The 14422-nt window shown below is 39.5% G+C and overlaps 1 protein-coding gene across 1 annotated transcript; it reads left to right on the top strand.

Annotated features, from left to right (window-relative positions):
• The first annotated feature begins 3316 nt into the window (after positions 1-3316).
• Positions 3317-13376, top strand: LOC128807740 (sulfotransferase 6B1-like). Its single transcript, XM_053978308.1, has 7 exons — positions 3317-3353; positions 5315-5480; positions 6276-6460; positions 7512-7638; positions 9839-9933; positions 10947-11133; positions 13258-13376. Exons 2-7 carry the CDS (start codon positions 5336-5338, stop codon positions 13374-13376), a joined length of 858 nt encoding a protein of 285 aa, XP_053834283.1. The 5' UTR covers positions 3317-3353; positions 5315-5335.
• The last annotated feature ends 1046 nt before the right edge of the window (positions 13377-14422 follow it).

The following is a 14422-nucleotide window of genomic DNA, read 5'->3' as shown; positions in this document are numbered from 1 at the left end:
TTTTTTTCACTCTGTCCAATATTAAGACTAAAATACTGTGTGGTAGAGAATCCTAATTTGTTCTTGCCTTGTTCTGAGCTACATCCCAACTCTGCCAGAGAGGACAAGTGTGCGTAGGAATTCTCTTTCCTGTTTAAGACATCTATGCCTAAAGAGTTCATGCAACACAAGAATGTATAAAAGAAACCCCAACTCATAACAAGAGAGAAGAAATATAAACTTTGCAGAATATTACCCAGCCACTAAATGACACAAAGGCAGAGAATTGACAGGAAACTTGTGTTTCACTTATCCAGTCTGGATCTGGCCTGAGGTTTGATTGCTGTTCCCATCACAAATCACAGAAAGCTGTTATAAATAGCAGCCAAACAAAGTCCCTTTGGACTTTGGAATTAATTTGTCTGTCCAGGAGTGACTAACAGTTTTGGGCAAGATCGAGCTGTACTGGTGCTGGCCGGGAAAAAGTCAACCTGCTTCCCAGCTCTTCTCTATCACCTCCTGATTTTCCTGTAGCATTTTACAGCTCACATCTAATAACTTGGGACTGAGAGACCTTAAAGAACCTTGAAATCAGGGATAATGTTAAGATGTAGCTGTGTCCAGCTAGCTGCTGAATTTAAGGGCAGTGTGTGGACCAGCAGGATAGCATTTGCTATCAGACCTTTTTGCTGTGTGCAGTGATGCGCCACATGGTGTAAATCTCTGAAAAACATACACATCAAAAGACTTTTTCTTTCTGGATTTTTTCTGGCTCCCCATAGAATACTTTAGGCTATTATTGCATATGTGCTTCAAAATATTTCTATCCAGTTGCACTGAGAAATCAAAAGAAGTTGAAACCATTTCAAGTCACCAATGAAGTTCCTAGAGCCATTTGAAGTGCTGGTGCACCAGCAATTACAGGGTGACTCATTAGTTTTTGCAATTAATTCCTGGGCCAATTAGCTGATAAACAGAAAATAAATCAGGCCTCCGTGGCCTGTCCTCTCTCCCTGGATTCTCATTCTCTAGGAATGCCCTAGACAACCCCACCCTGACAGACAAGGGAGAGGGCTTACCTGGCTTAGCCGCCCTGCATGCGCACAGCATCATCATTTTTTGGACTAGTGTAGGTTAAAATCCTCATTTGATTTCCTTTTCTGCCCTCTTGTCCCCCTGCCTCCCCTTCATGTCCTCATTCTGTGTGTGTTCACGCCCCAGAGTTGTCCTCATGTGCAGCTGCAGGGCAGGAGCTGGAGAGATAGCGGTGAGCTGAGAGGTGGCACTGACCTACCACCCTCTGCCAGGGCAGGGCGCTGCTGGCAGCAGTGGCACTGTTGTGATTAGCTCTAATTAGCTGCATCCGCTGTGCACGAGGCATGAAGTGTACACGGGCAATGATTTGTGCTAAGAGGGATGGAGGGAGGTCAGGGAACTTTATCATCTGCCATGCCATCAACATGACTCAGCACACAGGGCTGACTTCCTCCAGAGCATTGGCTAAGCACAGGCACAGCTGCCTCACACAGCAGTGCCTGTGGAGTCAGAGACTTCTGAAATCAGAGTTGTCAATTCATAGCTCTTGATTAGAGCTGAGATATAGGTTAATGAGGGGAGGCTTCTCTGAGAGCACACAGATGCTACAGGGAAACTCTACCAGGAAGAGAACTGCTGTTGGAAGTTGTAAGTTGTACAGAGATCCAGTACAGCCCATTCCAGTAAAGCAGCCTTGGCTAAGTCACACACCCTGATAGCTGGGACCAGCTCAGAGTACACTGAGGCAGAGTTTTGATGTGTTGTGGGCAGCCCTACACCCATTCTGCAACTGAGTTTCGTTAGAACTACACAGAAGCCCAGGATGAGATTCCTAAATTCTCAGCTCCAGACACGAAAGTGCCCTAAATTCCCAAACGGTCTGAGCACTTGTGCTGCATCCAACATTTTTCAGGCTGTCTCTATTAAATAGCCATAAACTTAGACAAGACACTTCATTTGTAACATTAAAATAAATAGGGATTTCACTGAAACCCTTCAAGGGAAATTCTACTCCCGGGTGCATCATGTGAAGTTAAATCTTTTGTCATTTAGGGACATGTGGGTTCATGAGACCTGGAACAATGATGAACTGGAGGCATTTCAGTTCTTGGCTACATCAGTTTTACCGCTCATTCATTACCACAACATTGAAATAAGTCACTAATTTAGGACATTTCAAAAAAAAAGGAGGAACCTGATGCTTGAGAGTGCTAGGTAAAACCACTCAGAACCCTGTGGATGTACACCCAAATTTTCACCTGTGTAAACAACATGTGGCTTTGCCTGCACATTTCCACAATATCACAATATCTTTTTAGTATGTGCTGCCTGAGAGGGGTGTGGACCGGAACAGGCTGGCCTGAGAAATCTTCAGCTGAAGGAGATGTACATGGTAGTGCCTTTTATCAAGCAGAGAAGAGGATGAGGAGTCTGAATTGGAGCTTGCAGGGCACAGGCGGGAACACAACAGTCAAAATTTTAAAGTCATTAGAAAAGAAATTTCTCACTTGACAAGGATATAGATGGGAGAATGTCAGTCAGACATGGAGACAGGAGGAACTGGACTGAAGCAGTGTCCAGCTGTCCAGCTACATTTGTCTTAAATCATGAAGAATCCCCAAAATCCAAGTTTGGCACTGCTCTTCAGCAAGAAAATACCTGTGAAACCTGCTGGTAATGTGTGCACTCCATCAGTATGGATAGCAGAGACCAGGGCAAGGAGAATTTGGCACTGGGAAAAGCTCCTCAGAGCCTGGTGCAGACACCAGGCAATAGGTACTGCAGTCCTGGCATGTTTATATATATATATATATATATATACACACTTTATACACACACACACATATATATTGATAAAGAAGAAAATCAAACTTGGATGGAGGGGGGTTTGGCACAGTCTTCTTTAAACCTGTGCTCTCTTTGTATAATGTCGCTATAATAATGTATTTTATGGCAATGTAGTTAGCATGGTTTTAATAATAGCTTTTTCCTGCAAGGTACCAAATATTGTCTTTTTGCTTAAGTTGTTGCACTTCAGGATACTGTTCCCTTGCAGGGATAGGCCTTATTTTCGAAGTACAGGCGGCATTTGGGGAGGAAAAATTTCTTCAATTTCCCCTGGATTGCCATTACACATGCTTAAAAGAAAAGCTACTACAAAAAGCAACTGAAATGAGCTAAAAGAACTGTAATTTTTCTGGCTACTGTATTGCTTCTGTTTTACACCTTAGCAATTTCTGTTGTGAATCATTAATTCAGGTTCAAGTCATTAGATGAGGCAAATGTGCTGATTCAAAACGTACCAGGAATGCAGGAGGAAATGAAAGAGAATAAGCATGGTAAGTATGCAAAACATTTTACAATGAGATTACTTCTGCTGGGTCAAGGCAGTAAAGTTTTACTAGCTTGTGCTACTTGCCTGTAACTGGAATGATGACTTGCAAAATCAACCTTGGAAATCTCTCTGCATATTCAGATTAATATGCACATTCAGAATAACACAGGATCAGGGTTTTTCATACCTTTGGACACAGTTTGTATACCTGAAGTAACCAAAGTGAAATTTGCTGACAGAGATAGATTTTTGAGTATTCACCCCTTAAGGTATGAAACAGTGGCTTACATGTTCAGCCTGGGGGCAGGAGGAAAATGTTGAGCTCCTCTGGAAGATTCCCTAATTCCTACCTGAGCACCAGTATCCAAGTGTTTTTGTACCCCCACTGACTCCCTGCAAAGATTCCCTCTCATCCTTAGCAATAGGGAACATCTTTCCAGAGCATATTTTCCATTCTTTGCAACCCTGCCTAGCCCTGCAGGAGTGTAATTCAGAGTTTACTGATGGCACAGGCCATGTTTTGCAGGTGATAAATGTTTAAGGACAACTTTACAGGTGAGAAGATCACTTCTCTTTGAGATTGAGAAAGGAAAGGCAGTAGGGGAAATCAATTTTACATTGCTGGATTTTCTGGAGATTGGATTAGAAATATGCAAGCAGAGAAGCTGGTAAATGTCATTACTCCTTGTGAGCAATCCTGGCTGCTCAGGTGTTTATTGACTTCTCATCAGGGCCCGTGGGAGTACATCTGGGAATCGGCTCCTCTGACCAAACCCAAGTTGTTATTTATGATAAAAAAAGAACATTGGTAAAGCTGGAAAATTCCTGAAGCATTGCTTCATTTTAAACCAAGATTTCCAAGGAGGTTTTTGAGTTGAAAATATTGAAGGGCTTTGTCTGAATATACTGGAGGAATCTTTCAATAGGAATAGTGAAGCCACTGGATTTTTGAAGAAAATAATGTAAAAAAAAGAGTAAATGAATTTGTGGCCATTGAAAGGAAAATTGAAAATACTAAACATTCTAAAATGTTTTAGTTCATAACTGAGCTATTTATTTTACTATGATACATTCACATTGCTTAAGGTCACATTAAACAAAAGTGAGGTTTCTGTTTGAAAAATATTAATGATAACTTCCACAGATGCAAATTAAAAAAACAAACAAACAAACAAACCCAAACAGTTTAAAACAGATAATTAATGGAGAACTGGGTCTTTCCTGAAAGTGACTTTTGTATTGATAAATCTGCATGTTCTGTGGAAAGGTTTAAAAATCTTCAACCACTTCTAGTCACGGAACACATGGGATTAAAAGCAACATTAAATATCTATATAATACATCTATTTAAATATCTATTTTCATTTTGGGATTTTTTGTTGCTTATATTCTTCTTAGTGAGACATACAACATCTTAAAAAATGATTGTGCCTCACAAGATTCAAGCACTTTGAATCAATTTGCACTTTAGAAATTTCAAGCTGTTGTATAGTTGGTAAAATGAAACAAACAAAACAATTTCATTCACATAAAATAAGATATTGTTTCTCTAATAATCAACATTATTTTAAGATGCAGCTTTTTCCTTGGAAGGTAAGAATATTTTCCAACAAAATATAACTTACAGAATAATCATATTAAGCATATTTTAATGTAATATTAATTGTCATTATTTTTCACACTTACATTTTGACCATTACCTCATTTCTTTATCTGGAGAGCCAATAAATGACAAATGGGATTAATTTTTCATGACTCAGCATTTTGGTTATTTATTAAGTTAGCTCTAATATTTCAGTTGCCTTTATCAACTACCTGAAAAAAAAAATCAATATCTGATAGGGCATTGTGGCAAAGTATATAAGCATGAGGTTTGTGCTGCTTAGTCTCAGTTTGTCACTTCCAACCACCTGACTAAGAAGTGACATTTAAATCTTCCTCCTGTCCCTGTTATCTGATTTGCAGGAACCCAAGACTTAAGCAACTATGTCCAGCTCTGGCGAGGCAGAGCTCCTACACACATTTAAGGGGATTCCCTTTACCACCAGGTCTTCTCCAGAGCTTTTAAAATCCTTGGATACTTTTGATGCTAGAGAAGATGATGTCCTTTTGGTTTCCTATCCCAAATCTGGTAAGTTCTAGTTTTCAATGTTAATTGCAAGAAGTCTTGATTTTGTGTTTCATATTCTCTGCTTAAACTACTTGGTAAATGTCTGTGTGAAAGAAACAGGAAAGGATGTTTAAGTATGTGAATGTATTATTCTGTCAGTAAATGTTCATATTACAAGAAATATGGGTCATTTCCCTACATTTTGATTGTGTAATTGAAAACAATCAGAGGTGTTTTCATGTTGGAAAACAAATACACATTCCTTACCTGTGAGCAGAATCTGTACTTGAAAGATTTTCTTGAGGACTTTCTACATTCAATTATGAGCAAGTCAATAATTGTATGAAGTTATTTGTGTGCCTCTTGGCTGTAGATTTATTAATTTCTTATCCTCTCTTGGGCAGAGGCATACACTCAGGCAGAGCTCAATCAATACTTTCAAAAATATACAGACTCAAGTTATTGTAAGGAAAAAAACCCAAACAAACATGTTATGCTAAAATAAATTATAAAAACAATACAGCCACCTCTCAGCTGACAGCAGTTTGTCTAATGGGATGGTTTTGGTACCAATATTAACACTTCTCTCAGGGTTACATTGTAATTCAGATACAGCCCTAATTTTTTCAGTGTTTATATATTTGGAGCCAAGGGGATTATTTAATGTAAAGTTTCTTGAATCTGTGGGATTAGAAATATAACTTGTTCACTAGCAAGGTGTTTCTTTATGAAAAATGCATGTTTCACAGTAATAAATATTCATCCTTTTCTTTTTCTTGTTGTTTGTCTTGTTTACTTAAAATTACTTTTCTGTAGGCACTCACTGGCTTGCAGGAGTTATAGCAAAGCTTTACAATACTCAAGTCACAATAACATCTCCCATTGAATTTGGAGACATTTCCCGACTGGAAGAGCTGAATAAACTCTCATCAAAGAGAATCATCCCAACACACTTAGACTACAACATGTTGCCTCCAAATTTTAAGAAAAAGAAATGCAAGGTAAGGCAAAAAATATATCAAAGAGGTAAAATATGTAGAAAGTCTGCTAGGAATCTATTTTGTCCTGTTGATCCTTAGTAATTTTTGAACGATTCACAGTTTTTAGAAGTGTTTTGCTGTGAATTTTAGTGACACAGCTGAGCACCAGTTGAAGGCAGAAGAAACAGTGACTTGGACTGGGGACTGGGTTCTGTTCCTGCCCCACTGCTCCCATGGGGTGATTTTTACACCAGGCACCATACAAAATAGGACATCAACATCTTTCAATCAGAAGTCTCTCACTGGTAATTGGGGTGTTCTCATTACCTCAATTCCTACTCTCTTAGAAAATCTTGGCTACTTACAGGCTGCTCTGGGATTAAAGGTACTCTGAACCTCCTGCTGGAGCTTTCTGAAGACCCCATAAAGGTATTGGGCAAACAGAGGAGAAATGAGATGAGGGAGGCAGATTCAGAGCACAGTTTTGAGTTCAGAGAATCACAGAATCACCTGGATTGGAAGAGACCTTAAAGATCATCTTGTTCCAACCCCCATGCCATGAGCAGGGACGCCTACTAAACCAGTTCCTCCCATGCTAATGTGGGAGATCTTTGAATATAAAATCTGAGACACAGAGCTTATTTTTTAAAGTAAAAAATTTCAGGATTACTCAGATCCAGACTTTTGGGACGAAGCTGATTTGAATGAAAGGCCAAAATTTACGTTTTGCAGCTGTCCTTTGCATGTTAATTAGTAAATGCTTTCATATGTGAGATATATGAGATAATATACTGACTCAAGGTTAAAGTTAACACAGGCTCTTTCATAAAACATAAACATTACCCAGCCAGGGCAAACACACCTCTGTCCACATGGAATTGTTTACTAATCATGATGGACTCCTTACTAAGAAGAGATTTCTGTTTTAATGGCATGGTCACCGAAGGAGGAATACTGAAGGAAAGGGTTTTGACACTGCAAACTGCCTATGACAATGCTCTATTTACACACAGAGCTCCTCTAAAATAAAGGGAGGATATATCATTAATAACTACATTTTCTTCATTTACAGATGATCTACATCAGCAGAAATCCAAAAGACACTGCAGTTTCCATGTTTCATTACTACAGAGATAACCCAAACCTTCCCACTGTAGACACCTGGACTGCTTTCTTTGACCTGTTCTTAAAAGGCAATGGTAAGGATAAATGTTTTCTCTTTGCAGTTCATGTGAGTTTGTTATGCACAGAAAGACTTAAGAAATTTGAACTGTGTGAAAACTCCTTATTGAACTCCTTATTCATATGGGATTGGTGGGGATAAATCCTAATGCCAATCTAAACAAGAGCAAATTATAGGATGCTCTCTTCAGCCCTGCAAGGAGTCATTCTGAGAAGCAGCTGCATCATTCCAGCTCTTTGCAGGTTTTTGCTGACCTTTGCTGCCCTGGGCGAGCAGGGCCATGGCTGGTGACAGAGCATGTGAGCCTGTCACCAGGCTGAAGGGATAGCTGTGACTGCAGGTCTGGTGTCTTCTCCAGGCTGGGAGACAGCCCTGGGCAGCCCAACAAAGGAGCCTGGACATGTTCCTAAAGCCCTTCTGCACACACACTCCCTGATGTGCTGTCTCAGAAATGGGGTCCAAAGACCAAGGACAAGAGGGAGATTTTTTTAGGAGTGGTGGGATGGCAGCTGGCAACAGGACCTTGTTCATGTTGTCAACTCCCATATTTAGTGTTTTATTACTCCTTTGAGGACATGTGTCACCACAGTGGTGATAACAGCAATAATGATTGATCACCTTGAAAACCCCAAAACAAAAGTGCCGCTGCCGTCATCACGGGCTCACATCAGAGCTCCAGGAGTCAATTTGTTTACTGCCTCCTCCAGGCTTTGGCTCAGATCTGGTGTTCTGAGTCCAGAGCAGCCATAAGGCACATGCTTCAGTGATTTGCAGGATCTTGGCTCGTTTGGCATCAACTCTGAATGTACAATAGTGAAAAAAAAGGAAAGAGGATTCTATTCAAGGCCAGGCTGGATGGGGCTCTGAGCAACCTGCTCTGGTGGAATGTATCCCTGCCCATGGCAGGGGAGTTGGAACTAAATGATTTTTAAGGTTTCTTCAAATCTGAAGCATTCTGTGCTTCAATTATTAAATTTTAAAAGCATCTCCTATTTCCCCATAAATTATTAGCCACCTTCTAGTTTCCAAGTGCTTATGTGTGGCATAAATAGATAACTATGTTGGTTAAAGAGAAATTTAGGTAAGAGGTGATGTGGAGGGAAAGGTGGTAATTTTTGCTCCTAGAAGAAACATTTCAAGGTTGTGCTGCTTGATCCAAATCCTGCAGTACTCTTGCAGAATATTAGTTCAAAACAAGGGTTAGAACATGCAGGGACAACTGTAATGAATTCCATGGAGTCTCCAAGTCTCTCCTGAAGCCACCAGGACTGTGCTATCACTGGCCACATCCCCAGAGTAGCTGGCCAGGGGAGCAGGGTTTAATTGCACACTGTGCACTTGTCTTGCACTTAGAAACTGCTTTATGTGCTGGAGACGGCTCCAGACTGGAGCATTCAGCTTAATTATAGCTATTAATTGTAATTTATACTTAATTACAACTCACAGTTTGTGACCAAAATGATGCCCATTACAAGATTAGAATTTTCTGGTGGTAGTGGTTATAAAGCAAAGTCACAGTTCTGGCTGAGACTGGCTGGCTGAGCTTTCCCTGTTCAGGCCTCTTCTCATTGCCCTGCAAGAGGTTTTCATCTTGCTTTTGAAATGGAGAGGTCAGAATTTTGGTTTTTAAAAGAAAGCTGAAATTTAGCTGTGTTCCCATGGTTCAGCAAATGGGGCATTCAGACAAAAAAAACATCAGCTACAAACCCTTCTACCTGTGTCACTGGCTGAATGAGGCATTTGCATGAGTTCTTTAAGTAATTCTTCTTCAGCATTTAAAAATTATATAGATTCCCTTCTGCTGGGATGAAAGAGAGGTAACAACAGTGTCCTCCATTTGCCAGCCTGCTCATTTCATCTCCTGTTGAGGTGATCATACCTCTGTGATCACAGATACGCAGTCAGTCATCTGTGAGATGTTCACATCTTGTTAGGCTGGTACATTTTACTTCATTATTGGCTTTGCCTTAGATCTGGAGCCTGCTTCCATTACAGAAACATATCTCAGAATAGTATCTGGTATGAAAACAAATTCTATCAAGAATGGAAACCTCTCTGGAAGTTACTTTTGTAAATTTACATCACTTGACACAAAGAACTGCCTGTGTTTTAGAGGATTATGGATACAAATTATTCCCCTAAATGTGTGAGGTAGCATCACAGTAATTTATGAATAAAGTTTTTCTGAATCTCTTTTACATGGGTTTTCCTTTCAGTTGTCTGTGGATCCTGGTTTGATCATTTCCTAAGCTGGGAAGAACATGAAGATGAGAACAACATCCTCTTTTTGTTCTATGAAGACATGAAGAAGGTAAATATGCTCTCTGCTTTTGGTGCAAAAAGCATTACTTGTAAATTAGCATCATTAAAACATCAAAATGGAAGTTATAATGAAAAAGGAGAAAGAAGGAAAATGTGAATATGTATCCTTAGGCATATTTTTTATTTGTATGGAATTTAGTATTAATTAAATAATTCTGACTGCACAAGTTATATAAATATAAAATCTTGGGAGAGATGCATTTCTTAGATGCAGGAATGGGACTCATACTAGACAATTTTCCTCAGGCTCAGGCAGAATTTTAAGTTCCCCTTTTTTTGTCCTATGGAAAGACCAACCAAGGACATCTATTGAGGACCACACATTAATTTGCTATGTCTGACATTTCAGGTGAAATTTTCAAAAAGTGATGTAAGACAACAGAACTACTCACATTTGGGACTTGTGTTCCCAATTAAAAAAAAAAAAAAATTAGAGGCTGGAGGGTTAGGTTCACTATTCTTAAAAAGGAAAAAGTAAAATATCAACATACATTAGCTTTCGGAGAATGAATTTTTAGGTGAATAGAATACACTTTCTAGTATCTCCATGGTAATAGGTTTGTTCAATTTTTGGAGGGGAAAAAATTCAACTATTAGGAATATAAACAAACCATTTTGGATGCTGAGTCACTTGTTAGATCTCTAGACATAGCACATCAAGTGAAATAAGCTACATGGAGCTGGGCTTTGAGTATTCCTCTGTTTCCAGGAAAGTAATTCTGAGAGACAGGAGAACACTTTATCTGAAGTGGGAGGTAAAATTGACAATGTGACTATGTGTGATATGACATGCTCTGTATTAATTTCTGTGAGTATGGCTAAGAGGGGAATCAGGTTTACTGTACCTGTCATCTGCACAATCCAATGACATATTTAGCTTTGCTTGAAAGCAAATAAATGTGTGACAAACTCATTATGTAATAAAAGGGATCATTTTCAAAACAGCTAAAAGCCTGATAATCAGCCCAGAAACATAAAAGTTGTATTTTTCTTATACCTCAGGATCTCCCTAAGGTTGTAAAGGAAATTACTTTGTTCCTGAGCTTAAATGTCAGTGACAATGATATCCAAGACATCTGCAGGAAGTCCTCGTTCTCAGAGATGAAGAATGACGCAGAAAAGGAGAACAGCGATCCCAGTCACACCGTGTGTGCTTTGACATCCAACAGGAAACTGATTTTCCGAAAAGGTAAATTCCTTTGTGCCTAACATGGCAGAAGGATTGGGAATCCAGACAAAGACTGCAGTGCAGGTCTTTCCTGGAGTCTTTGGGTCAGCCCTGTGAAGTGATGACAGGATTCTTCAATCTGAAGCCCTCTTAAAAATCACTTCCTAATTTCTCTGGCTGCAAATTCAGACTTGTACTAGAGAAGCACAGAGGAGTCTGAACTACAGCATGACTAATATTGCTCTGTGGGAGCTGTTGAGCCAAAAGGAAAGGTTCATCCAACATTACTCTTTATCTTTTATTTTTAATCTAAAAGTTGACCACACCTCAGTGTTTTACAACTCTGATATCACCTGCCAAGGTCACTTAGTTGATTAGAATAAGAAACAGCCAGACACATTCCTTCTGAATGAGACTGCTCTTATCACCTGTTATCTTACTGAAATATTCCTGAGGAAGGAATATGCTGACAACAACAACAAAAGAATGGTCATGGGTAACTTCCAACCTTTGGAAATTTTCCACAGTTCTTAGCTCACATGTGATTTTAAAGTACCCTCAGGAGCTGTTTTCTTGCTCCTGGCATTTCAGAAGCTTCCACAGGTTTGGGTAACAAGTCAATCAAACCCACCGTTTTTTACATGGATTTTGATTATTTTGATTTAGTTAATTTTTGAACAACAATTCACAATTTAAAACTAAGAGTTGTTTCAGTTAATAAACGGAGAAATGTTACCTTCTGTTAATTCACAATGGTTTTACCAGTCAGCAGAAACAAATGACAACATATAATCTGTCAATAAAAAAGAAACAAAAAAAAAATGAGGTGCATTTTTCTCAGTCAGTTAACTTTGATAGATATGATGAAAATTTAGAAAAATCTCAACATTTTCACTTCCAAGTAGTTCCTACACTAATCCCAGATGTTTAGCTAGTTTCAGGCAGCTTACAGAAGACTTATACGTATATATTATGCTTCAGGCTCTCTTCTCCTGTCCTTTAAGACTGAATGCTATTTTAATCAGAAAATGAAATGATTATTTTAGTCAGTTTTGGGCTGCAAAGTCTTTAGAGCATGAACATGAGGGGAAACAGTAAGTATTCTCTCATAAAAATGTATCAGTTTAAAGAACAATTTCCTTTTTGCTTGAACTGGGTAACAGTTGAAACACTTTCCTGATCACCAGTGTCCATGACCACCCAGAAGTATTTAACTGCCCACTTAAGTAGCTGGACATCTAATCCATAAAAATTCCTAGAATTTAGGAGCAGGTGTAAGGGTGGGATTAATTTGTCAGGCCATTCTGGGCTCCTTTTCTAGGAATGTTTTTTTGTCAGTGGCTTTTGGGCTACCACTCATTTACTAAGTTTAGATGGTGACTACGATTACCTGTAAAGGTCCCTTCCCACCCAAACTGCTTTATGAATCTATTAATTTTTAGACTATTTACAAGACCATCTAGTAGAGAGACTTTGTACAGGGGACTGGAGTGACAGGACAAGGGGAAATGGCTTCACACTGACAGAGAGCAGGTTTAGATTGGATATGAGGGAGAAATTCTTCCCTGTGAGGGTGGTGAGGCCCTGGCACAGGGTGCCCAGAGAAGCTGTGGCTGCCCCTGGATCCCTGGCAGTGTCCAAGGCCAGGCTGAATGGGGCTCTGAGCAACCTGGGCTAGTGGAATGTGTCCCTGCTCATGGCAGGGGGGTGGAACTGGATGTCTATAAGGTCCTTTCCAACCCAAACCATTCTGTGATTCTACAATTTCTTCTACTGATTGTGAAAAAACCCAGGCAGAGACCTTTAACTACATTCAGCTAATGCATGGCAAGATGTCCCTCTGCCCAGATCACTGGGAGCTCCAACTCCACCTTGGAAAGCTGCTGTTCTTCCTCCACTACTTGTGTTGCTGGCACTAATCAGCTCTGAGGATGAGGGTTCATCAACCTTCATGGATGATGATCCAGATCCTTCCACCAGAGTCTCACCAGAACAATTCTGATCCTGACCTACCACAGTGACTGTGGTTAAGAATATATTAATATCTGTGCCAACTACAACATTAACAAAACCAGGCTGTTTTAAAATAATTTCCTGCTCCACATATTGCTCACTTCACTGTTCTTTCTGTTCCTGCTTTCCTAGGTGCTGTGGGTGATTGGAAGAACTACTTCACTCCAAAACAGAACATTAGGTTTCAGGAGATATTTAATGAAAAAATGAAGCTCAGCAAGATGGCAGACAGTTTAATCTATGAGTGCTGAGTCCCCGTGAAGAACAATATCCAGTTATCAACAAACATGCACAGACCAGTTGGTGGGAAGTTTTGAATGGGTGCTCCCATCAGTTTATAATACTTCCAATAGGAAGGACTGTAAACATGGGGTTCTTGAGAACAGGGACATTCTGACACAGTGCCAGAGCTGAACTCAGTTCTCAGAGGGCAGGTGTACATGTTCACAGAGTCAGGTGTCAGACCTTGGTTTGACAACCAAATCTACTTCATCATTTATTTATTTTCTTTGCTCCAAGGGGATATGACTTTATAAACCTGAATTAGGAATTTTACCCAACATAATATGAAGAGAAAAACAAAAAACAAACTTGCAAGAAACTGAATGTATAAGAAATCTAAAAACACATAATAAGAAAATTACCAAAAATTTGACCCCAGACTTGCTCCTTCTGTGATACACCATGATTTGGAAGTGCCTATCTTATTGGACATTGTTATTGATAATTAAGTTACAACCTGCAGCATTTGAAGATCTGAAGTCTGTTTACAAAAGTGTTTATTTTTTTTTTCTTTCCTTTTCTAACAGTATATAGTTCTTTGATGTAACTTATTTCTGGATTAGGTACCAGAGAGTCTTTGTGTTTTAAATGCAACTGATACAAATCCAAATAAATTTCAGCACCACATGTTGAACAACCGTAAATGTGTTTATTTTCCATTTGATTTTCTTCCTGCAGAATTCCTGTTTCCAGTGTTTTGATGAGAATTATTTTACTTCCCACTCCTTGAGCAACAAAACCAAACCACAACTCAGAGACAGCTTGATCCAAACAGCACTTATTTATTTGCTCTGCCCTGATAAAACAGATTTTTCAAGAATCAGCTGTCTATGTCCACATCCCAGGGACTGTTCTACCCAACCACGCAGTTCCAAGGCAGAACACAGTTCCTGTATGTGAGAGAAGCTCCTCTCCTGGGTGTGTTGTTTCTGAGGTACAGAAACAACCTTGTTTCATCAACACTCCTCTCCCTCCAGCCACACACTTCACACTTGCCAGGCAGTCCATTTCATTT

This window comes from Vidua macroura, chromosome 5, assembly GCF_024509145.1.
Source record: "Vidua macroura isolate BioBank_ID:100142 chromosome 5, ASM2450914v1, whole genome shotgun sequence".
NCBI lineage: Eukaryota > Metazoa > Chordata > Aves > Passeriformes > Viduidae > Vidua > Vidua macroura.
Note: the sequence above shows the minus strand (reverse complement) of the source record. Positions and strands in the feature narration are given on the sequence as shown.